This window comes from Passer domesticus, chromosome 5 (assembly GCF_036417665.1).
Source record: "Passer domesticus isolate bPasDom1 chromosome 5, bPasDom1.hap1, whole genome shotgun sequence".
NCBI lineage: Eukaryota > Metazoa > Chordata > Aves > Passeriformes > Passeridae > Passer > Passer domesticus.
The window spans coordinates 43059888-43086114 of record NC_087478.1 but is presented as its reverse complement, the minus strand read 5'-3'; the positions used below and the strand labels follow the sequence as shown (position 1 = coordinate 43086114).

Genomic DNA, 26227 nt, shown 5'->3' with positions numbered 1-26227 from the left:
CAGTGCCAGCAGGGTAAATGAAACTACTAAATTTTATAGACATTGTTTCTGTACCAGTAAAACTGGTCCAGGGGTATGCGGTACTTTTTTTCAAAGTAAATTGAAGATCTTTGGAATGGACAGAATTTTCTCACATTGGGATTTCATGCTATTGTGGTTTGTTCTTACTCATTTAAAGGACATTACATCAGTATCAAGGCACTTGATAGTGGACCAGCTATACCAACTGTGTAATATAATAAAATGAGAGATGCTGTCTTTTATATCAAATTGAGCATTGAAATCTAAATAAATATACTTCCTGGTACTACTTTTAAAGTCCTTAGTTTACAAAGGTATAATATTTAAAAATACTATTAATAGGAGCCTCCTACTAGGACAATTTAAGTTGTGTAACTTTTGTCCCCAGAGAAGGTTAAGTTAAATGGTGATGTCTTCTGGGTATAACTTTGCTGTAGTAGTGGAGAGGTCAGTGCTTCTGAGTACCAGCCCTCAAAATTGCTGTCTGCTCTCATGGGAATGTATCCTGACCCATTTCAGTTGAAGTAAGCCTGAAATACTTTAAAAAGTAAGTATTTCATAAGTTATTTTGACTAAAACATTGAGAAAACTCTGGCACATAAAAGCTGAGGAAGAAGTAGAGACGAGGGGTTTAATTGGAGCAAGCTAATGGAAGTTTCCCAGTGCCATGGTGGCCTAGAGAGTGCTTGTCTTAAGGAGCAGTGGGACACCAGTGGGCTTGATGATGCCAGATTCAGCACCACCCTGCTTGTACTGATGATAGTGATGCATTTAAAAATAATTCAGAGTCTTGTCAAGAAGGCTCACTAACTCATTTACTAGGGACATAAACTAGCAATATGTAACTTACAGACAAAAAGATTTTGGTAGCATTTTGAGTCTGAAGATGGAACAGAAAAGTGATAAATGCATTTTAATGCATTTAAGAGGAAGTCTAATGCCTGCCTTCTGTCAAAATGCCTGCTTTTAGATGCTGCTTCTAGTGGATGGGGGATTGAGCTTTTGTAAGGAAAGGAGACGGATATATAATTCTGTTTATTATTTTTTCAAATGTTTTTGAAACAGCTTCATTTTTTATTTAATTATGTGGCAAGTAATGCTGTCAAACACTCAAGGAATAAATTGAGTACAAGTGTAGTGATCATCCTTGTGAAGCAGGTCTAATCAGTCTTAAGTACAGATGCTGATATTTGTGTTACTCTGTACCTAGAGTCAGCAGAAGCAAAACTTTTCTGTGCTATCTTCTGAGCAGAGGATTTTTCCCTGTTCCCAGAAATAAGAAAATAAACAAAATGATCATCACAGACTAGGGGTATACAAAGCTGCCAAACTATAATGTATTGTACATTTGCAGAGGCAGCAGTCTAATGATATTGACAGTCTTAATATTGTTAATTTGACATAGTTGTCAACAACACATCTTTTTAAAGGAAAATTTTAGAAAGGTTATGTTTGTTTTGTAGGTTTACAGTGTCAGATTATAATGGTAGAAAGTTGTAGAAGGAAGTAAGAGAACCTGTGACAATGCCAGTGGCTAAATGGCCATGGGACAAAGCACTTCTTACCACTTCAGTTTTCAGGAATTTTGTGGTAAAAGTAAAGGCAAGGATCTTTGTCTGATGTGAAAAAGGGAAACCAGTAGGGCAGTTGAGTAACCCTTGTTGTAGGCAGCTATAGGCTTGCTGGTTGAAACAGCAGCAATTGAAAATAATTTTTGCAGGAGTATTCAAAGTGAGATATAAATGAGGTAAAAATTATTTGGGCAATGTTTGTAAACACAGCGTAATGTTTGTGTGTTGGCAGGAGCCGTGGTTCTCCTTTCTCTCTTGTAGTCATAACTAATATTGTTACAGTTGTTTTTACTCTTGGACATTATAAAGCAGTTCCTAGAAGCTTTTCTATGTTGTGGTGTCTGGTCTTGTAGAATTCCAGGCTTCCTCTTTTCAATGTTTTAGATAACTTTAGAAAGGAGGTAAAAATGTGATTATTGGTCTTAAACATCTGAATAAAATCTGTTTTATTGTGATTTGTCTCATTCATTTTGAAAGGAGAAGAGAGTGTTCTAAGAAAAAACCTGACAATTAATTGACTCCATCTGCTTCTTTCCTATACTAGCAATAAACATTTCTCATATGTGGGCTGCCGTGTCCTTTGAGTGTGTGTGGTGTGGTTTGACAAGCATGGAAAAGAGCATTTCCGAAAGCAAGAAGATTCACATTAGATGAGAACACCTTCAAGATCACTTCTGATTATTGAAGATCAAAACCCAGGCTGATGATACTTACAATCATTAAGATTGAATTCAGCTATTAACCCAGCACCCCTGTGATTACCACTAGGCCTGGTGCTGTACACTTCCAGGGCTGGCAATTCCAACACTTCCCTGGGCAGTCTGTGCCAATGCCTCACTACTCTTTCAGTGAAGAAATTTTTCCTAGTATCTAATCTAAACCTCTCCTTGTACAACTTCACTCCTTTCAGGTGCTTGTAAAGATCAGGAAGTTTCTGCTGTGTCTCCTTTTCTCCAAGCTGAACACCCCTACCCCCTTCAGCCACTCCTCAGCCAAGTTATGCTCCAGCTTCATTGCCCTTCTCTGGAAGTGCTTCAGCACCTCAGAGTCTTTCTTGCAGTGAGGGGCCCAGAACTGCACATGGCATTTGAGGTGTGGCCTCAGCAGTGCTGGGTACAGGGGGATGGTCACTGCCCTGGTCCTGCTGGCCACAGCATTGCTGATCCAGGCCAGGGTGCTGTTGGCCTTCTTGGCTACCGGGGCACATGCTGGCTTGTATTCATCTGCTGTTGAGCAGCATCCCCAGGCCTCAGCCCATTGATCCAGCCTGGCCAGATGCCTCTGCAGAGTCTTCCTGCCTTCCAGCAGGTCAGCACTCCTGCCCAGCTTAGTGATATCTGCCAACTTGGCGAGGGTGCCCTCAATCTCCTCATCTGGATCTTTGATAAGGATGCTAGAGAGGGCTGATCCCAGTACTGAGCCCTGGGGAACACCACTGGTGTTTGACCACCACTCTGGGCCCAGCCCAGCCGGTTTTCTACCCAGGGAACCCTGGTCAAGCCATGAGCTGCCAGTTTGTTCAGGAGAGTGCTGGGGCAGATGGTGTCAGAGGCTTTGCTAAGCTCTGGGTAGACAACATCCATGGCCTTTCCTTCATCCCCCAGGTAATTTTCTTTGCTGGGAAAGGAAGGTTATGAGGTGTTTAGGGAACATTTCTCAATTTCAGGTAGCTTTGAATTTAGAATATATTTAATATTTCATGTGAAACAATTCAGCCACTGAGAATGTTGGCTGGAGTAACTCAGGAAAATAAGCTTTTAAAAACATGAAAAACGTGCTGAGTTTTAAAATTTACGTAATAGAAGAAAAACAGCTGAAGCAGTTTTTTTCTGCTTAATTCCTTGCAGGGATATGTAAGGAGTGATTTAGCATACCTGATGTGAAGTCTAACACAGATACCTTAGGTAAGCAAAATAAGAACTACAAAACCTTTTACAGCTGTCCCAAAGTTAGCTGAGGATTTGTGGATAGTGATGACCTGTCCTGCTCCCCTGTCTCCAGAGCAAGATGAACAGCCTAACACATAGCTGCTCCTGAGAGGGGGGCCCTTGCTTCTTGCTCAGGTGCCTGTGGGCTTGTCTGACTCCAGAGTGACTCGTGTCAGCCAGCTGGCTGGTCCAAAAGCAATGGGTACAGTTTCATGGTGCAGTTCAACTGAATTACCTGCTTCCCATCAATAACAATGGAATGGAGGTTTGCCTCCTCCTTGAATCCTCCTTCTTTTCCTTCCTCTCTTGAGTTATAACAACATATTCTTCCTCCTGGCTGCAATAGAATGAATCTGACTGCAAAAGAAATTAAGTTCTTTGTGCTCACCTAGATGATGTTTGGTGCATTTCTGCTAGCTGAGTTTTCTCTCCTTTTAGTGAGTTGAATTTTCCTGCTGTGGAATCAGGACCACTGCAGCTTGGTTAGGGCGAGCAGGACCTCCTTCCTGGGAGTGAGCTGCAAATTCTGTTCAAACTGCTTTTGAAATTACTCCTTGACTCAGCAAATAAGAAAGAAGTTTCTGATAGTTCAGTTGCTTGAACTGATTTCTCAGGCATTATGTGTATGCTAGCACATGAAGAGATGAAATTCTAAGCCAAAAATGGAAAATGGGATAGGAACGCCTATTTCAGTTGTCCATATCTGCAACATGATCTACAACATGAGATGTTGTCTAAGAGTTTACACTTGAAATATTGAAGCTGATTTTTTTCACTGTTATACATGCTCTTCAGAGCAAAGTTACATGGTTTATTGGAGGTGATTTCCATTAAGATATTTTAGTACAGAGTACTGGTGTTACAAATACTGATTTCATCAGTGCCCTTTGGTTTAGAGATCGCTGAGTTAAATAAAGCAACAGCACACCAAAGAATCTACTTCTGAGTGTTTATGCAAATTGAAAGTGCAAGTGTCCAAATATAAAACACCATGTGAGTAATATATAAATTCTTGTCAATAATAGTGAATACATTCCTTTTCCATTGTGTGCATGCAAGCCATGCTCAAACTCAGATGATTTGTGTAGCTTTGACAGCTGGTTCTGCATCCATAAGTTGAACCACTTTGTGCTTGTTCCAGACAGCATGAAGAGGTAGGACAGGTTCAACCTTTTCTCCAGGTTCCTCTTCATCATAAGAGTTCAGTCTTGATTGTGTACTTGATGTCCTGTGTTCATGCAAGTGCAGTTCAGATGAGTCTCTTTTAGATAAGTTTGAATACATATGTATTCCTACACTGCTTTGCTCCAAGGTGAAACACGTCAGTTTAAATCACTTCCAGTCTCCAAGCTAAGTTGTTTTACTTAGCTCACATCTTGACTGTGAGGGCAGATTTAACCAGCTGATGCAAATTAATACCTCAAAATGATTTCTTTGTTATTGTGTAATGAAGTAGCACTCATTTCTGGCACTCTGTGTCAACAGTACAATATTTTATTGCTAGTATTTTATTTAAAAGAAGAAAACATTGATAAGACACTGCCTGCCTTGAAAATTCCAAGTGCTCTTTGAATAGTGATTGTGCTGCAGCTCACTGGATGCACAAGTGGGCTAACAGAGTGCTCCTGCAAGGATGCTGACACCTAGATCTTCCTAGGAGATAATGCTTTTCAGCATAAGCTTCAGTGTCATATCTCTCTATGCATGCCTGTTATCTTTTGTCATAATTTAACTAATAATGCAGCATGCTAGTGAGTGATTAAGAATGATCTACAGTGCACAAATATTTCTGTGTTTCCTCTTTCACACATTAATTAGGTTTTAGTATACCAAGAACTCCAAGACCTGCAGTTCTTGCTCTAGTCAAAAAATATTTCTATTTCAAATTTTAAGAGCAGAATTAGTTTAAGTTAAATCTGAGTTAAAAGTGAGTTAATTTTTTTATTTGCATGGCTCATTGGGGTGGTTTCGAGTTTCATTGAGGAGTAGGTAATTCCTAGGAGTTCCAAGAAAGTTAAAGAATGAAACCAGTATTAGTGTAAGAGTAGTGTCTTTGTTCATACAAGAGGTAGATATTGCAGTGTTTTTAATTCACTGTTGTCAGTAAAATTGTTTATATAGTGCTTTATAATTTGTAAATGTTCCTTTTAAGTACTGACTAGTGAATATTTGTATATCAATAATATAATACATAACGTATGCCTTGACAAGTAAACAAGGCATGCATCTGAATCCTTTGTACTTAATGTAGCAGTGTCTGTTAAACCCCATGAAATTCTCATGAAGATTTGGGCTTGTGCTGTAGCTGCAGTACTGATAACGAAACAGCATCTTTGTTTTTTTAAACACTTATCTTCTGTGTCCCAAGTACTGCTGCCTCTTAGTTACAAAATTGACCTTCAAGCACTCCTGTTAATACTAAAAAATCTGTATGAGTCCAGAAGTTAGATTTGCCCTTCTTGATTTGCATTAACAAAAGCTGTCTGTGTTCCAGTTCTTTAAGATGTTAAACATGGACCTGCTGATGTCATGGTCAGTAATAGACTTCTGTTCTCACAGTGATTTTATTATATTGTTGCTTGTTGGAAAAGCAGAAGAGGAAAATAGGAAGTCTCTGTGAGTTATTTAAATAAAACAATACAAAGTTTTCAAATAGCAAATTATTTCTTTTTATAGTATAAGCAAAACTTTAAATTCTGCAGGGATGTCATCTTCATAAAACTGTGAATGCACTTACGTGAACTATATTTTCCCCAGAATATTTTTACTTTTGAAGCTACAGATGTTAAGCATCTTCTTTCCTTTCTTTGACAGGAAATTCTGGTGATTAAAGATCATGGCAACCATAGAGGAACTGGCCCATCAAATTTTTGAACAGCAAATGGGAGAGGTACATAAATTTTGAGTCCTGTTTAAGAGAAATTGAATAATAAAATGCACAGGCTGATACGTAGAAGCCCAAATCACAAAAGAAAATTTTTGGTACAGACAAGGCTTCTGGACACTTCCCTCAGAAGGCAGAAGAACCTGTTATGTCCATTTTAAAGTTACACTGCAAACCCTTTTGTGCCAAAGCTCGCCCCACAGAAATTAAGAACAATCTATCAGTGTTTCCAGTAAGTCATTAGCCTTTCAGCTTGTGCAGCCTGCAGTGGTTTTCAGAGAGCCATCTGGTTGTGTAATTGCTTTACTCACTTTTAGTTTAAAAAGTCAGGACACAGCTTTTACTTTACAACTATGCAATTACTTCATTTGTCTTTTTTTTTTTTCCACTGGTAAAGTTTTGCCATGTTCTTCACTTTCAGATATATGTGCTTGCTATGTATCAAAAGATTGAGCTCCTGTTTCTGCAGATTTCTAGTTTTGCTTCTCTGACATAGACTTATTTCTCAAGTAATTTTATTTCCTCTCAGCATTGATTTCAGATGGAAAGGTTGGAGTGGGGGATGGGATGGTTAATTCTACTCTGCATAAATTCTTGCAGCTTTTATTTTTGCAGCACCTGAGTGTTGCTAAGGCTGTCTCAAAAGGACATAAGTGGTTTATGGGATGTATGGTGTTTGCTTGTTTTTACTTGTCCTCTTTATTAGGTGAGAACACTTGTTCAATGCAGTTTTGTTTTGGAGCTATAATTCTTCGTTGAGGTCTAAATAGGGGTGTATTTCCTGTTTAAATCTGTTTGGTTTTGACAGTACAAGGCTAGTCAAAGCTAGCTGAAGTGTACATTCCACTCAGGGAATGGTGTGATGAGGGTGTTTAGCCTCTGGGGGTTGTTTCTCAATTCCTTAGTGTGATTCTAGGAGACACTGAGCTGACTTAGTATCTCAGTACCATGGGAGAGAGAGGGTCCTTTTTCTGTTTCTTTCCTTATTAATTTCACCACCACCAGCAAGCTAATAATCCAGCCAAAACAAGTGGAAGGTTTTCTGCTGGGTTAGCATAGAGTAGGGTCTGGGAGGCTCCAATGACTACCAGAGCCAGCACAAAGAAATGGCTGGTAGCCAAAGGAAGGCAGGGGAGAAAACAGGGACAGTGAAGGTGCAGTGCTGCAGAGAGCTGTAACTGTTCTTGTTCATGGTGAAATCACAGCTCTACAGTTTTCATGGCTGTTGTTTTGTCAGCAGTGTAGATTAGGATTTGTCCTTTGGCAAGGTATTACTGTGTCTGAGACGGTCACACCGTATTTGGCAGCAGTGCAGCTCAACCATTCCCCAGTCCTCACTTAGCCTCTTATTCTCATGCTATGCTAGTCCTGTTCATGTAAGCTCTGTGTGTCATCATCTGGTGGACAAAACTAGGAAAAAAATTAATGACAGCATGGGGGGAGGAAGGTCATCTCCCTGTTGGTTGTGATCAGTGTCCTTATTATGTACAAGGTGCGGCCCATGGCACATGGTTGGAAGGACTGAAAAGCATCCCTGAGGGCAGTGCAAACTGGGACTCCTTAACCCAAAATTATTGTCAAATGTGCATGCCATGCATGAATGTGCTGCCTGAAAGGTGGAATCAGCAAGGAAAGCGGTCTCACAGGAGCCTCCATGCAATAACTTACAGCCTGTAGGTAGGAAGGAATGTAATTGCTTGGTGGCATTCCTAATCACTGAAAAATCATAGTTTAAGAGAGCTTCAGCAGTATTTTTGCTGGCATTTATAATACTGTTGAATGTTGAAGTAGTTTTAATTGAATTTAGAAGAAAAATTTACATGAGTAGAACCTGAAAGGAAAAAGACCTGAAAGGAAGAAGTGTTCCACTATTGAGGAGAATGGAAATGCTTCTGTATCTCATTGAAATAATGATCAGCAGAGTTTTGTACATAGATTTTGATTTTTTATAATATTAATTGTTGTTCATGAAGCATTTTAAATCACAAAATTACAAAAACAATTTGACAATGGTGTTCACAAACGTGCTTTTGTTAATTTAGGACTTTGTGCATGAAAGGAAAGCATTGAAGCAATATATAACCCTGACTATATGGAGCATTGTGCAGTGACTGTCGTTGCTCACATTCTGCCATCTGCTAGTCATCTTTTGCTCAGTGCAAGATAATTTCTATTTCTATATCAAGACCACATTTCTTGAATCATGTAGGGAAGCTACCTGCCAAGAGCATTCTTCTTTCTTTAATTTCTGCCTGGGTGCACTAAGTATATGGTTGTTCATTTCCACAGTCCTGCCAGTTTGCTGTAACAGAGGAAGGCTATATCGTTGTTGAAACAGTCTGTAACACACATAAAAAGTACAATTTTTAACAAATTTTGCTGTTACTCTTATCAATATTAACTGAAATAAAAAACCTTGTATTCTGTATAGAAGTAAAACTGTCAAGCTGACATTTTGTGGGGTTAAAAAGTAGTTGTACATGTGGATCATGACATCTTAAGGGAGCAAATGTAAAGCAGTTCTATAACATATAGCTTATTTTTTAAAGCAAAGGTAAATGCACATAAAACTTTAATCACTTCTGAATCATCATGTGTACTGTCAATTTGAATGGCTGATGCAGAACTTCAGTGCTTGAAAGTACCGCTTTTGAACTGAAAGTGCTGCAGGTTTTTTTGTCCTTTACTTAAGCAAAGAAGCAGATGAATTGTTTAAAAGTACTTGTACTCAGAAAAATTGGCTATTTTTAGAAAGCAGTGTCCAGAAATGGCTCGGCAGTAGTCTGACAAGCATTTCTTCTGGTGGTGCTGGCAGTTTAAGTAATCTCCCCAGCAGATTAGCCTCACTCATTTGCTCTGATGCATCTGCTTCTGAGCATTGTGGAGACTGGATTGAAGAAGATCTGGGAAGACCTGTGCTAAGAATAGCCTTTGTTTGCTGGGCTGCTTTTCAGCCTGCATCGGTGTCCTGTTCCAGATCACAGAATGACTACCCAGCCAGCTTTACCTACCACACTGAGGGGAGAGGAGCAAGTAGATTATGAGACTGCTACCAAAGGCAGCAACTTTTTGGGCAAAATTTCAAAATCAACATCGGCTGATGGGAGCTTGTATTTCTGCTAGAAGGGGAAATCTTACCCTCCACCCTGTCCCTCTCTCATACTGTCCACCAGCTGCATGCTCTGGCCTGCTTTTGTCTGCTGGTACAAGCATTTAAATAATGGTTGCAAAATTAGGAAGCTGATCCAGGAGGAACAAAAAGCCTCACAAACTGTTATGAAGCAGTACCTTTACTGCAATATACATATATATTCCCCTATTGGGAGGGGCAGAAGGACAATCAGGTGCAGAGGAGTATTTGTATAATGATGTGATACTGGGAATTACTGGTAATAGAGATTTGCAGGATGTTACAGGCAGTTTTGTGAATAGCCAAAAAGTTTTGGAGTTATCTGGGAATTTAAGACAAAAATTTCAATTTGAAGGTGTCTGTAAACTCTCTGAAAATAAGTTCTCTTAGCAGTGCAAAAAATCTGGCCTTTCTGATTGACCCTCTACAAATAGCGGGTGTCCTTTATTTTTATTTTTTTTGACAGATAATGTAATGAATAACAGAATACTTTCCACCATATGCCATTGGCTGTAGGCTGTGAAGAATTTTTAAAATACTAGTAATTGTTGAAACACTTCCATGAATTGTGTTTGAGAGCATTCATGCAGAGATTTTAATATAAGATACACTGTTTGCAATTATTAGTTTTCCCTACCTTTGTTAATAGTTCCCCAGTATAGAATTCTTTAACGGAAAATCAGAATTGAAACTGCTGATTGCTGTGTTTCCATACAAAATCCCCTTCTGTCACTTCAAGTGAGTCATTAAAGTGAATTTATTGCAAACATAGCACAGCTATGGTGGTAGGTATTGTGTCTCATGAACATCATCAGTAGTAAATATTCAGTTCAGTTGACATACATGGACTTGTCAACAGTTAATTGCTTTACTTAAAGTGTTTTAAATTTCACATTGGAAGGTATTTCAAAATGGGTTTAAATCAGAATTTTCTAATTAGAAAAATTAAGGTGTTGAATTAGATTACAGGCACTTGCATTTTTTTATAGAATAAGAGTGACAGATGTTCCATGGCCATGTTCAGAGAAATTGGAACTTGATGAAACCTGCAGGTTTAATCCATTAAGGTAGTGGATCCATTAAAATAATATATCTGTTGTCAGTCCATTACATTTGTCTCTTCTTCCTAGGTTACACATTCCCAGGAAGGCGGTACACAAACACTAATGGATGGGACACCACAACGAATACAGATTGTCCCTGCAGATTCGGGCCTCTCTTTATCACAGCGTATACAGGTATGCTGCATCTGGTGCATTTTAAAAGCAGAGATCAGCTGTTAGCTTCTGCCAGTTTCCACGTGCAGTTCTGTTTTGTTTTCATCTGGTTGTTTGCTTTAATGTAAATATTCAGCCCCACATGGCAGAGACCCTTTCTGTATAAATGGGAACGAAACATCATTCTAGTCTTTCCTCTCTTTGTCCTCTTTTTCTTTTTCCCTTGTAAGAATTTTAACATTACAAAAATCCTAAATCACTGAACAGAAAAATACTTTTTGCAAGTGAAGCTATTCCTTGAAAGTTGAATATTTTGTCTATTTGGTAGTTCAACTAAGTTGCAGGATTTCTACATTTTTGGAGCAGAACTGGGGAGGGAAATACTGCATTGTATCTTTGAAGTAATGAAAAAGTGCAGAGAAACTTAATGTCTGAGAACAATACTGATTTTTGGTTGTCCCAACCCACGTTGTATGTCTTGGTATTATAATCCATAACCTGGCCAAGTAATAACCTCTAGTTGAAGTGAGGGTAGTGAAGTTTTTGTTAATGTAGGTACTTAAATCAACACAGAAATGTGTTTATGGAGACTTAGGAACATTTGGGGAATGAAATTTTAAGTTTTATGCCTTAGAACTCAGTGCAAGTCAGTTTTTTTTTTTAATTTTCAATGTAGAGAAAAATATTAACTGCAGAATAAATGTAAAAAATATTCTCAGATACATGTTGTTCATACAAAAGCACACATTTAAGTGAGCCAGCTGCTAGTATAATCTTGGCTGCTTTTTCTTTTACCAGCTTCACTGTAAACATTGTCCTCTGTTTTTCTCCTGTTTTGGTGCTTTATGTTCAAGCTTTCAACCTTCCAAGGTTCTTCACACCACTCCCCCATACATTATAGGGCTTTTTTAGATTTATTATCCCCCAGCCTGTCTCTTACCAATCGTGTAGGTCTTCATTCTTTCAGCTGCCTCTGCTCCGTCTCTACACTATGTGCACAGCTGTACTTTTTATTAATTAATTTGTGCTCATCCATTAAACACCATTTTGTCTTCAAAAAGGACAGTAAGCTGTCAGCAGCTTTGGTTGTTGTCTCTTGATGTGTGTGGAACAACACTCAGTCAAAACATTCATCCTTCCTGCAAGAGACATCTACAAACATATCACTAACTTAGTAATAAAAATTTTGCTCGGAGAAGAATTTATGTGGAGAGCAAAGTAGTTTGTAGGAATAAATGTGTCTCTGTGAAATGTCCACCATAAATGCTACATTGAATAATTTTTAGTATATATTTTCAATCAATATTTTTTCCTTTATTATTATTAAATGCACCTAATTATCTGAAACAATGAAATAGAAAATCTTCAGTAGAAGGTTCTTTAAAACATGTTCTATTAGTCACTCTTCTTAAGGAATGCTAGCATTTCTTCTGGGAGAAAAGTTTAATATTATATTTGTTCAACAAGCATTCTGCACAAAATTGCACCTGTTATAAGCAGATGTATTAGTTGTCTGTGTTTAGACATTTTCTTTTTTGTAACATAGGAACACACAGTTACCGAGATGTTTAATTTATTGAAATGATGTTCAAATGGAAATAGAAACTTGATAACAAACAAGGTTTTAAAGCAATAAAGGAAAATAATATCTTCCATTATCATCAGGGTGCTTATATGAAATTCATGAGGGTAGTGTATTTTTTATGCAGTCAATCTTGAATTTATATATTATTTTATAATATTATTCTTCTAGCAATATTGAGTTTCAGATTATTAAGAGAGATAATGTGTTGTCACTGATTCGTGGTCAGAAGATAAGTGTTTTTCCTCTTCCCTCTGACTATTTTTTCTCTTACCTTGACATTTGGGTATTGCAGGTTGTGCTATGGTGAGCTGCTCCACTTTTCAGTATCCCCATTGAATGTAGGTGGAGGTTTTGCAGGTGTATGGCTATAAGAGGTCAGCTGCAGCCAAGAACATGCTTAAGTGTTTAAACTGCTTTCTCTTATGCCTCTGTCAGTTGTCAGATGCTTGTCAGGTGCAGAAATCACTTGTGCAGGTTGAATGGCTTTGTAAGGATATTAATGTAGCACTGTACCTACTGTGTAATGTATTAAAAACTGCCTGGACATCCTTCTAGAATTGCAGAAACCCGTTTGAAGACTGGGACTCTATTTGTTAAATAGAAGGTGAAGTGAATTGGGTGAAGTATCAGTGGTTCTTCTGCCTACTGTCCTACCATATTTATCTACAAGTACCATATGTTCTTTTGATTACACAGCTGGGCTGCAGTAGGAAAAAACATAACTTATTATATATGTCCCAAAAATAATTTCAGCTGTAGTTGAAGTTTCTGTCTTTACTGTTTGGGACATGCTGGTTTTTGAGTATACATTTTATTAACCTAACTAGATGGAGTATGTACCTTTTTTGGGGTACTCACAGTTGTGCTTTTTAGATTTGATAGGGAGACAGATTTTAGTTAAGAGTATCTTTCAAAGAGCAGGTCTGGAAATTCAAAAGGAGCACAGAATTCTGTTTGGCTTTTGCACCCTGTTGAGCATAATATACATTGGATTTCTCCTAATCCAGATACAATAGATGCTTGGAAAGAAGGGGAGTGGAATATCAGCTACTTTGGAAATAGCCAAAAATTACACAGGAGGAATAAAGACTGTAAATGAAGGAAAGTGAACAAAGAAAAGGAAATTAAGGAATGAAAGAAGTGAGAAGGGCAAGGAAGTTGGCCTTCTAAAGAATATAGAACTAACATAAAGGAACTTAAAGAAGAAATAATGGTCTGCTGTAGCCATATGTGGTCCCAGACATGAGGATATATGAAAGAACTGAACAGAAAATTTATCATGTCAATAATTATTGTCATGGTTTAGCATTGTCTTCTCATCCTACACCCAAAATCCCATTATAATTTTTGTTCTTTAGCATTTAGAATTTTATCATTTTACTTGCACTTTTATCTTAGATATGCTTTTAATCATATTTTGCAGAGAAAAAGATTGAATTTTGATCCATTAAAATGTTAAGAGCGCAAGGCCACCTGAAGGAAACACATTAGTTTTGTGCAATGGAATTCATGGTTTCTGAATATTTGAAAGTGGCAATACTGTGTTATAACTGCTGAAATTGGTTACTCATCACTGCTTATCTTTTTAAAATGTAAACTATATACAGGTATTGAGCATTTAGAGAAAGTAATAAGCCTGTTGTGAAGGTGCAAGAGCAAGGCTGATAAAAAATTCATGTGAAATTATGCCTCGTTCAGTTTCTTTGTACCATGGTTCTCCACGTAGGAAATACAATTAATATTGGCACCCCAGTTACAGGGAAGAAGTTATGGTAAATATTAGACAACTAAATAAATGTCATCTGTAATAAAAATAAAATTCATATCTGTAATATGAGTCTTAGGTATGTGTAGCTAAACATAAATGATTGTCTGCAGTTTAGAAAACAAGTTAATAGGAGCTATTTTATTGATCTGTAATTCAAAATAGTTTGCAGGAAACAGTCCTTGTAGAATAATTCTCCTTAGTCTCCAGAATAAACCAGGCATTTTTCCATATACACATTTTTAAGGAGATATGCAGTGAGATTTCTAAAGTGAGATTTATAATGGAATATATATAGAATCTTGATTATTTTCTCTGAGGATTATAATCTTCTAACAAAGTTGCAGAAAGTAGAGGATTATTTAATAAAATTCTGCTGTATTTGTGCTTGAAAATAGGGATAAAATGGAAAAAAACCCATCCTGTAGATCTGTTCTTTTTCCTTAAAAAAAATAAAAAAGGCGGGGAAGGAGATTCTGTTTCACTAATTTATTTAGAAATGTATGTGTAAAAAAAGTTCCCCACAAAATGAAGTCTAAAATGTATATGCAGGTGCGACAATATAGTTGCTATTCCTGCTGTTTGCTGCTTACTTTTTTCACTTGGACATGTCCGTTTGTGGTTTTAAGTTTTTTGTTAAGTAACCAAACCTTGGAGGTGCTGCAGGCACTGCATGTAGAGAGCAGTGAATTCAAGAATTAAGATTTCTTATAACACGATGGGTCTTAGGGCTCAGCTACAGACATGCCTTGAATTCTGGAAGTTAGAATTGCCAAGAGTTTCAGTAGTGTTGTTAAAACATTTGTCAGTTGCAGAAATTGAGTACGAACTCAGGTTTTGACTTCAAATGCCCTTGACTGAAATGTGTTTCAAATACAGTGAAAATCTAAGTTTTTGCTTGAGTTTAATTTGCTCTTGTGTGAAGGAGGGGAAGATGATCCTGCTTCTCAAGTGTGAAAGGCAAAATCCCATTTTCTTCAAGTGCCCGGATTGGGTCCAAAAAGTTAAATCACCATAACAATTGAGATAAATGTATTATTAGATTGTCACAGATCAGCAGACGGGCCAGAAGATTCAGATTGTTACATCACTTGATCAGAGCTCAGCAGGCAAGCAGTTCATCTTAACAAATCATGATGGCTCTACCCCAAGCAAGGTGATCCTTGCCAGACAAGATTCCACTCCAGGAAAAGTTATCCTAGCAACTCCAGATGCTGCAGGTGTCAACCAACTGTTTTTTGCATCCCCTGATATATCTGCACAACACATCCAGGTAGATAATCCACTTTATTTGATATTTTTCATTCAAATGGGATAAGAAAAGATGTTTATTTCCAAATAACTCTGTGTGGGTTCTCCCTTTTGTTTTTTTTTTTAAAGTATAATTTTCCTTGCACTACGACTCACTGTGGATACTTAAAAATTATGAAAAAGCATTTTTAAGTAAATTTCTTGCTTTTAAAATTTATATGTTGGCTCATGACATTAGGAAGAACACAATTATTTTTATTGTCATTTCCAGATTCTGCCATGCCAACAGTCCTTTATTTCTGCTTGTTAACTCTCCATCTGTTTTCATGTGTTGTTGAAAAACATTCACTTTTCTCCATTGTCCTTCTTGCTTAACATTTCCCTTTGCTCATTTTCCTTTTTGCTCACTGTTGCAGCTGCCATTCAGCTGTGTGAATTGTAGTCCACAGCAGTGCTCAGGCTATTTAGTGGGGCAATACATTACTTCATGGGCGTGAGGAAATAACACTAATGATTTTGGGTTTACTAATATGATATTGTAACTAGGCAGGGTTGTAACTCCCTTAGCTGGCCCCCAGTGCACCTTACTCCCATGCACATTATATGTGCCACTTCCATGGTTGCCACCCTCCAACTTCCAAGCTTTCTGTCCCACATCCTCAGCCCCCACAGGCAGGGATGGGATGGCACTGATGTGAAGAATGTCAAAAACATGCAAGAAGAGTTGGGAGATGTGACCTCCTTCAGCATGAAGGAGGAGGAGGTTACTGCACTCCAGCCAAAGCACAGTTACTGCATGTGTTCCACCCAGACACATTTATGCTACAATAAAGTGGTAAGCCAGACTACATTCAGATAGCTGCAGTCCATTTAGTCCCATATCAAACACTTAAACATTGTGACCATAAACAGCTGCTTAAGGAAAAATGTTAAAAGATGGCCAAGGAAATAATGATCTTTTTGAGCATATCCTTTTATTTCCATTAGCTAATAATACAGAGGAACCTCCTGATTTGGAGACTGCAGTTAGACCATCATATTTGATAGCTGCTATTAAAGTTAAACTACCTTTTTTTGTTATTTATATAGACCATGTAAGCTTTATTCTGTATAATAGCCTATGGGGTGCCAAGAATATGATAGATTATTTCACCATCTGAGAGAATTGTTTAATTAGGTGTCTCTTGCAGTAGAAGATACTATTAAAGATTTGTGTGGGGGTTTATAGATCACTACAAAATCCTCTTTTAAGCAATTTTTTTTCAGCTGCAGACCCTTAAACTGTTCAGTTTGTGCTCTTCTGTGAACCAGTCCACTGATTCACTAGCCACATGTTGTGTAAGGTTGAAAGAATTTCTGTATTATATAATACTACTGGCTTTGAAATTCACAGTTCTTTGCAAATGGACACCCTGGGTCCTTGCTCCAAATTTGATTACTGTGACTGGGGGACCAGTAGCAAAAGCCAATCCTGTTGAGAGGCATTGAAGCATGCTTAGTGTTATCATACACTTTTTAGGAAAGCCTCAAGAACATATAAACTAGTGGGATATGAGTAGTCCACATAAAAATTATTTTCAAAGACAGCTTAAGGGATGAGAAGTGTGCCACACTGGTTTATAAGGCAAAATTCAGGAAGAGAGGAAATCTGTAAAAAAAATTGAAAGCTGTAGTTCTGATTGTATCATTTGGACAAAGTAGGTCATTTTGAGAAGCAACAGGGTATTCTGTCACTCCAGTTAAATTGTTTTGTTGTCCACTGATATGTATGGGTAGAGATTTCCTTTGTCCATTTAAAAGTTCATGAAATACAGAGTACCATTCATTTGCTGTTCACCTGCATCCCTTTGGGATCTTTTGTATTTTCTCAAATGATCTTTTCATCTCCAATTTCACCTGTTTTCCTCTTCTTCTTCTTCTGTAGCCTTCACTTGAAATGCCCATTTGTTTGTTCTGCCAAAAACCTCTCTGTAATTGCATCTTATCTTTACATTGACTCATTTGGCAAGACCCTTTATCCCATCATTTTAACTTCAGTGGCTCTTTTTCATATCAATAATAAGTTTTTATTTTTCATGGTCAAGGTCAGTTAATAAGTTCTCTGAGTCTTGGGTTTTTGTCTCCTCATGGGCCAGTTCTGTAGTCCTTCCTTATGTGGAAATTCCCATTTCAGTGCAGCTTTAATTTATAGAAGGACTTGGAATTTATATTTTCTATAATATCATGAAAATACATAATGTTAATACTTGAAATTTGGAAGGATCAATAGGTTAATATTCTCTTAACTCATCATCTTATTTTTCTTTAAAAGTTGGTGGTTTTTTAAAGAAAACATACAAGATGAATCTCAGAGACTGTATTGGTATCGAGGCTAACTAGAAAGAAGTATGCTTGTTAAACTTTCCTACATACATCGTCTGTACTATATTCCAAACTCTAAAAAGCACAATTTCTAAATTTTCTCTATGGAAGAGAGAGTACTTTCTGTTTTGGTTGTTTCCCTTTTTATCAGAGGTCCTGTTCTGAACCTGCAAAGCAAGAATGAAGAGTCTGGCTTCCCTTTAAGGCACAGTAGAAGTTAAAAACTCTTCAAGCTTCTAAACTATATTCTCTTTTGAATGAGAAGAACATTTTTTTCTTTTCTATGTCAAGATGATGTTTGGTTGTTACTTATGATTTATGTGTTCCTTTTTAAATGGAATTTTTGCTGTGTTTTGTTTATGTTGTGGTGGAATAGTTTTCAAAGATTAAGTGAAATGTTCTAGTGCCCGCCCTGTAGTACTGGGATTCTAAAGTTATGTGCTTAACAAAGCTTTACAGGTGCCAAAGACAAATGACTGAGACAAGAGAAGAATATTTTAATAATGTCAAACTGTCACTGAAAGCCAAGCTATATACCAGTCGGAAGTTAAAGGTTGTGTCCAGAGTACATTTACTTTTGGTCCATGTTTATGTGTATTATTAAAAAAGAAGTTAATAAACCTCTGTATAGGTCTAGTAGCCTTTGCAAGGAATTTTTTTTTGTTCCATCTGTTTAGTGCTTCCATCTCTTTTGTACTATTGATAAGCCATTAGTATATAAATATAAACAGTAAGGGTATGCAGATGCTAAAAGTTTTTCAAATTGTCCGTCCATTTTACAGAAGTAGTATTTAGAGAAATGAAATCTTGAATTCTTCTCAAAAGCATTATAAATAAAACTCTTGTTCCCTCCTAAAAGGGAGCACAGTGGCATGGCAGGTGGTGACTTTCTGTCTCAGAAGATGGTTAGATGGAATCAAGAAAACATGATACTTTGTAGATTTAGTGCCCTATCTTAGACAAAAAAACAAAAGCATGAGATATATTTTACTATTTCTAGATGGTAAGAAAAGTAAAAATTAAATTCTTTCACACTTTGTTTCAGATTTTAACGGACAACTCCCCCAGTGAACAGGGCCTAAATAAAGTGTTTGATCTGTGTGTTGTGTGTGGAGACAAAGCATCAGGTATTTGGTTTTTTCTTTCTTTTTTTTAAGGTAGTGCAATTTTATAAAAGCAGTTTAAAATTCTTCTGAAGCTGTGTAACAGTTTGCATGCACATACGTGTATAAATTTCTATACATGCAGTGGAGAATTTCACTCAGTGGTACTCTAGTATCCATGGATAGAATTTATTGTTGTTTTACATAGAATCATAGAATATCCTGAGTTGGAAGGGACCCTCAAGGGTCACTGAAGTCCAGCTCTTGGCCCTGCACAGGACACCCCAAGAGTCACACCCTGTGCCCGACAGAGAGCCTTGTCCAAATGCTTCTTGAGCTCTGTCAGGCTGGTGCTGTGACCACTTCTCTGGGGGGCCTGTGCCAGTGCCCAGCCACTCTCTGGGTGAAGAACCTTTTTCCTCACATATAGCCTAAAATCTCCCTGACCAGCTTCATGACATTCCCTTGGGTCCTGGCACCAGAGGGAGAAGGTCAGTGCCTGCTCATCCATTTCCCCTTGTGAGGAACCTGCAGACCACTATGAGGTCTCCCTTTAGCAGGGAGCAAACCTGCTAGAAAGTAAAATGTATTAATTTTTTTTTTTTAATTGGAAAAGTTTTAACATAAAAAATACAGTTGCTAGAGCTCTAAATACTTGTCAGCTCTCACCCATCTCAAGGAAATTTCTGCCAAACTTAAGGCAAAGATCTGATTGGTGTGTTCTGATTGTTAAAACTTCTCTGACTCCCCAGAGGAGGGCTGGAGTCTCCCTTGAGGGGCTGGAGTTCCAAGGAGGTTTTCCTCCTGTGCTGGCCTTGGAATATTGGGCAGTGGTAATGACTATGGGGAGAGTGCCATGTTCCTCTGAGCAGCTGCAGGTTTTGGGGAGCCTCCCATGTGACAAGCACTGTCATGGAAACTGCTTTGCAGGCACTTCCAAGCTGCAATCCAGAATGAATATTCATAACCCAGCTGCCACTAAAATGTTTCAGACAATATTCTTTTAATACATATGATGCCTTTGAAATTTCACATTTTAGTAGTGGTAAAAAGGTTGTGATAAAGGAATCTAGAAAACCTGTCAGAATTTCTAGAAACTTCAGGAAAGAACCTTAAAGTTTTTTCTCCTGAATTAGGTCATATATGTGATTTGTTTTGTAATGTGCCATAGGTATTTCAAGGATTCATAACTTAAAATTGTTGCAACTGCTAAGCATGCCTTCATCAATTCTTTTTCTTAATGTTTATATTTTATGCAAAATCAAAATAATTTACTTCTAAAAATAATTGTAAAACTTACTTTCTGTAGTATATCTTAGAAATTTTTATATTCGTTCAGCAAGAAGACTTGCAGAACTGGTCTTCAAAAAAAAATGGTGCTTATTCTAGATTATTCTTTCATTGATGTTTTACTGCAAGAAGTACAGACATACCATTACCCTGTGAGGGAAATGAAAATAAAGCTTTGAAGTGATTGCCTTATGCTGTCAAATGCCATGTTTGCACTTTCCATGGTTGCGTTAGATTTAAAGCATACAGTTTCAACAGCTGAAATTGTAATGAGAAATCACTAGAAAATTACTAGAGAAATCTGTAAATTAATTTTTTTTTTTTGCTATGTTCTCACTAGCCTGTTTTCTTAGCCTTTTTTAACATTGCTGTCAACAGATAGGGAAATAATTTAAGAAGCAATTTGCCTGTTTGTAAAATCCTGTTTAAGTGGTTTAAACTAGAAAAATGGTTCACTTACTTTTTTATGTTGTTTTATTGCCCCAATATATTTTAAGATCTGCAACCCGTGAGGAAAAACAAGTGTTCTTTTTCTGGGTAAAATAGCTAATACTTTGTCTTTAATAAATGTCAAGTCTAAAAAATTCATATGATACTGTAAAATTAATGTCATATTTTCTGTTACTTTGTAACTAGGGCGTCATTATGGAGCAGTAACCTGTGAGGGATGCAAAGGGTTCTTTAAGAGGAGTATACGGAAGAATTTGGTTTATTCCTGCCGAGGAACGAAGGACTGCGTCATCAACAAACACCACCGGAATCGCTGTCAGTACTGTAGGCTGCAGAGATGCATTGCCTTTGGGATGAAACAAGACTGTAAGTCTGAATAAGAGCAATCTACTTCACCTGGCAGCTGCTTCCTGCTGCAAAAGATATGCTTTGTATAGTTGCAAATGGTTATCTTGGTTACATATTTTAAAATCGTTGTATCTTCTTCCTTTAAAGCAAGTTTGGTGTATCAGAAATATTAAATGCTTTCAGGTGTTTGCTTTAAAAGCTTAATAAACTCCATCTCATGTGATGAAAGTGAATGGATTCACTTGAATGAATTCACTAAATTCCTACATGGCAAATATCAAACATGTCTGCATTTTTTTTTTGTGCAGTTCAGGTTTTTTTATATGTAAAATAAGGTACTCAACTTTTTGAACTCTATCTTCCTTTCAGTTTTTCCACAACTGATGTTGCTATTCACTTTTGGCAAAGCTCTGCAGAGACAGTTATTCACAAGGCAGAGATCCACAGTGATCTAAAGTTCAGTTCTTACCAATTCCCGCAGATTCCAAGTTCCTTTCTAGCTTTCCATACATTAGATGTAGTGGTAGTGCAATATCAGCAGTATCAGAATACTAAATACACAGAAAATCACACAAAACATAAATTCTTCAGACCTAATACTGTGACACTGTTGTAGTACATACAGTATTGGTCTTGTTCTCTGTCATCCTGCACTTATTTTACTGACCCTCTTGAACTTCTGTGGACATTTTCCTCCTTACAGCCCTGCTTCTGCCAGCAGAAATCAGTAACACAGAGGAAATTAATTCAGAAAGGGAGGAAAAGCTGGGGCAGTGAAAGTGGATCTTTACCCTCTAGTTCAGCTGGCAGTAAGTAAGAAAAGGCCCCTCCACAGAAGACATCTTAAGCACAACAAAATCACTGGGCTTAGGGATCAGAAGGCAGGAAAATAATCTCCTGTCACAGGGGAATACTGAGTGGGAGAGAGGATTGTTGGTGATAAGAAGTCTCATTCCTCAGTGGGATGGGGAAAGGAAAGGAAAGAAAACCTAATATGGGCTTGGACTGTAGCTCCCTCAGTGAGGGTTATTTGTTCCTTGAAGAAGCCTTGGCCTTTTCTCAGCAAAGTGAGACCCTGCTACTAAGCACAGCATTTCCAAAGGAGGATTAAATACTTGCCTCCATCACCTTCAAAGCACTATTTGTGGGTTGCAGGCTGACTTCAATAGCATTGTCAATACTTAAAATTACAACATTTGGGGTTTAAGATACTTTTCAGTGTAAATGGATGGAATATCATCACAGTCAACTGCTATCTTGAAAATTTTTAATTTTTTATCTGAAGTTACACATTTTTTACATTTCCACATTTTCCCCCTAGGGGGTAATACTATAAGTTTAATTTGAATGTTCAAAGCAAGGTGATACATCTATATGCTAAAGCTCCAGTTCATTCCACCTTGTTTCACTGAGTCATTCAAGTAAAAAATCCACATCTTTGAAGTCATTAACTTGTGGGCCAGGGTCTTGCCCAGATTTATCTTAAATGGTCTGAGCTCAACTTTGTGAATGTGCCTTTCCTTCTGTATTGTCTGAAGTCCTAACTCGAGAAGCTTCTTTAAGTGAATGAAGTTACAGGAGTTCAACACAGACCCAAAATCCATGGAAAAATGTACATGAGTCCTTTACAAAGGAAGTGAGAATGTGAGATAGTGAAACTGAGAGAATGAGAAGCTTTAAGCTGCCACTTTGAGTCAAATTAAAAATGAGGGATGTCTCCCTTAATTTTAACTTAAAAATGTTGCATATGTTCCATGTCAGACTTTGACTACTACATCATTTCTCTTAGAACTCATCAAGTTGGCGTGCTGGTTTCTTCCAACTTGTTAGCTTGTTGGTTATGGGATATATTTAATATATATATATATATATATTAGCTACTTTTTCAGAATTATCATTAAAAACAAATATTAAATAAAAAAGTATTATTTCTTATTCTGTAATTCAGGGTGATTTAATAGTTGGGTATTATTTCTGTAGCTGTACAGTGTGAGAGGAAACCAATTGAAGTGTCAAGAGAAAAATCTTCCAACTGTGCAGCTTCTACAGAAAAGATCTACATTCGGAAAGATCTTCGTAGTCCATTAGCTGCAACCCCAACTTTTGTAACAGACAATGAAACAGCAAGGTATGTAAATTGTATTCAAAAGTGGCTATCTTTGTCTTCTGAAAAAAAAATTGAATTTTAAAATTAATCAAAATTAAAACTTGTGCTGTTTTCTGTCAGATCAACGGGTTTACTGGAATCAGGAATGTTTGTTAACATTCATCCATCTGCAATAAAAAGTGAACCTACTGTGCTGATGACTCCAGATAAGGTATGTGATGATATGACTGATATAAGTAGAGCTAATTGCTGTAATTGTATATGTAAGGAGAGAAGGGTGTTCTATTTGGTTAAATTAATTTTTAAAACACTCCTTTACAACATTCACCACTGTTACAAACACCTTCTCTTTACAAGAATCCTCTTAGCCTCACACAGTAAAAAAACACAACAAAGTAAATGCCCTTCCTTCGCATTTTTAGGAGCCTTAAGGGCATTATTATTTTAATTTTTATTTTGGGATAATCCTGACACTTGGCTCACTCTTTTGTACAAATAACGTGAGGTGTTCCCAAAACTTCTCATGGCTCTGTCACATGGCTCTTGGATTTTTTTTCCCCCGAATCACTATTTTTTTAGCAAAGCTGATAAGACCTATCTCATCAACAATTTTATTTATGAGCTGGTTTTCCTTTGTTTCCATTTTGTTCCACTTACTGATCCACTAAGGCCATGTGGTAGCTTTTTCAGGTATGCACAGTAGGAAGCATTTGTGTTTTTCTAGCTGATACTAAATTACCTCGTGTGGGAGAGTGGCTTGTAAGAGAATGGAGACAGTGTTGCAGGTAGTCTTGCCCCTGATAAGCTGCAGCTGTGTAAGAGAGGTGACAGACCAGCATTGAAGAAGAATCATGGTCTGCTGATGGGTATTGACCACTCACAGAGGAGTAAAAGGGCAGGCAGGTGTTATGTATGTGAGAGAAAAGGTATAAAGAGTTCGGAGGAGAGAGGTGTTGTTGGCACTAGCAGGTTGAGCTGTGAGAGGAAGGTGTCTGTATTGCTTGTGGGCTTGTTAGAGAGAGAAGGTATGAAGGCTTTAATGAACTGCTGATGCTTGCTACTATATTTGGTGCTAGTCTTTTGAGTCCTCTGTCCATCAGGGGAAGATTTTAGATGACAAGGGCCTGACGCTGGTGTCAGTTGTGTGACCACCGTCAGATCAGTGCCCTGTTTTAGGGCCGAGTGACAACAAATGGTACCCTGTGTGAGGAGTGGCCAACAACACCCTCATGCTGTTTTTATGCATCTTGCTTTGCTCGCTCTGTGGTGTTAGCAGCAGCATGCTTGTCTGTAATAATGTACTTTTTTTTTTTGCTGGGACAGAGTGGGACACATCTTATTGCCTCTCTGAGCTGCTAGCCAGTACTGGGTCACTTTTTTTCTTTGCAGTTTAACAAAGACGTAAACACCAAAAAGGCTACAGCATAATTATTTTTATGCTTGTTTATAAAGGTGACTTTTCATGCATTCCTCCTCATTCTTCTAACTTTTTACTACTGACTCATTTACATGTTGAAGGAAGACACTAAAAATACAATCTAGAGCAGTCTTATATTCCTGGTGATAGACTAGTGCATAGAGATGTGAAATCTTTCTGCACCTGCTTACCATCAGTAGTATTCTCTTTGAAAGAAATAGATAGCTATTACTTTTACAAGTAAATGTCAAAATAGTCCATATTTTAGATACAGTGTAATGTTTGATTGCTGTATTGTGGTTACCCATGTATTAAAAACACTTTTCTTACAAGTATTTCTTTGTGTATGCTCTATTCTTCATTTATGTGAAAGCTGGTCTCTTCTCTTGCAGGTTAACTGCTGCCAATTATCTGAGAATTAAAAGCTGTTCTTTTCCCTTAGGTAGAAGCATGTCAAGGAGATTTAAGTACACTGGCAAATGTGGTGACTTCACTAGCAAATCTCAGTAAATGTAAAGATGTGTCACAAAGCAGTACAGAGCTATCCATGATCGAAAATTTGAGTAATGGAGATGCATCATTATCTGAGCTCAAGCAAGAAGAGCAATCTAGTAGTGATGTTACAAGGTAAGGCATGTTACACTTAGAAATACTTCATTTTCAAGAGAAAGACTCTGTCAATTCAGATCAGGCAATTAGTTAAATCATCACAATGCAGGAAATTTATCTGCTTTAAAAGCAATAGTGATATCAGCATAAGCTCATGTAGAAGGTAAATATTGTAAGATTCTTCCAAGTGAAATGAAAAGAAAGTTCCATTAGGGAAAGAAATCCTTTTAGTTGTTTGTACTTGAAATTAATTTCAGTATAAATGTTACAGCTGATTTTCTTACCTTTTGATTGGCCATACTAAGGTAGGCCTTCATTAGGTCTTGTACTGTAGTCTTAGTACTTTGCATCATCCTGGAAAACTTGTTCTTAAGAGATCTCATCTGTGTTAAGTGCCTGTAACTATTAAGCACCTTAAAAGCTTGAAAAACATATTCCTCCTATGCAAGAGAAGTTACAGAATTATCACTACCAATATTAATACATTCACTGAATATCTTACAAAGTCATGTTTTGCACTGGTTTTAACTGAGCCGTTGTGATGAGCATATGTGTAAGATGTATATACTGAACATTCACAGTTTTTCCATCAATCACAATCCTGTTCTTCCTTGGTTGTTATCTCATGCACGCTTCTGATTGCTGTCCCAGCAATATTCTTTTACTCACCACCTACATTTTACATTCTGTTCTGAAAGTCAGTGTGGAGTAAATTGGTTAAGGGGAAAAAGGTGGGCGTGTAGTGGCTGAAATATCTGATTTCCCCTGTGGTCTCTACTGCTTTGTGTAATTGCAAGCAGATTACATTTTTTCTGCTCCTTTCTTTAGATACTGCTTAGAAAGTCAGTCTGACTTCTTATAGATGCTGATTTGGGCAGTATTGTTGCATGTGCTGATAGCCATCATTCAGTACTATGGCTGTTCAAAGAGATGTAGTAATCTTTCATTTGCTGTAACTTCCATTTGCTTATTTTTACCAACTTCAGCGTTTCTGTTCAGTTCTAAAAGTCTGTCTATGAAAAGGCATCTGGCTCTATCAGCCAGAGAGCTTGAAAGAGCTCTGACTTGATGTACTCTTGTCAAGTAGGTTACCTAATAGCTGTACAGTGGGGGAGGTTCAAGTAAACATTGCTGTGACAGGAAAGCTGTTATTCCAAGAGAAAGTAAAAAATTTCTCTGAATTACTGAGT

The 26227-nt window shown here is 37.4% G+C and overlaps 1 protein-coding gene across 4 annotated transcripts in view; it reads left to right on the top strand.

Moving 5' to 3' along the window:
• The window catches only part of NR2C1 (nuclear receptor subfamily 2 group C member 1), a 47312-nt gene that overhangs the window by 7309 nt on the left and 13776 nt on the right, over positions 1–26227 (top strand). The window contains exons 2-9 of one of the 4 annotated variants that reach the window (XM_064419742.1): positions 6335–6410; positions 10665–10772; positions 15144–15374; positions 18759–18840; positions 20743–20922; positions 22885–23032; positions 23132–23222; positions 24871–25055. In XM_064419742.1, the coding sequence (XP_064275812.1) occupies positions 6357–6410; positions 10665–10772; positions 15144–15374; positions 18759–18840; positions 20743–20922; positions 22885–23032; positions 23132–23222; positions 24871–25055 (1079 nt within the window). In that variant the 5' untranslated portion in view covers positions 6335–6356. Of the gene's footprint in view, positions 1–6334; positions 6411–10664; positions 10773–15143; positions 15375–18758; positions 18841–20742; positions 20923–22884; positions 23033–23131; positions 23223–24870; positions 25056–26227 lie in introns of those variants that run through there. The other 3 variants (XM_064419743.1, XM_064419744.1, XM_064419745.1) reach the window with 3 other exon arrangements.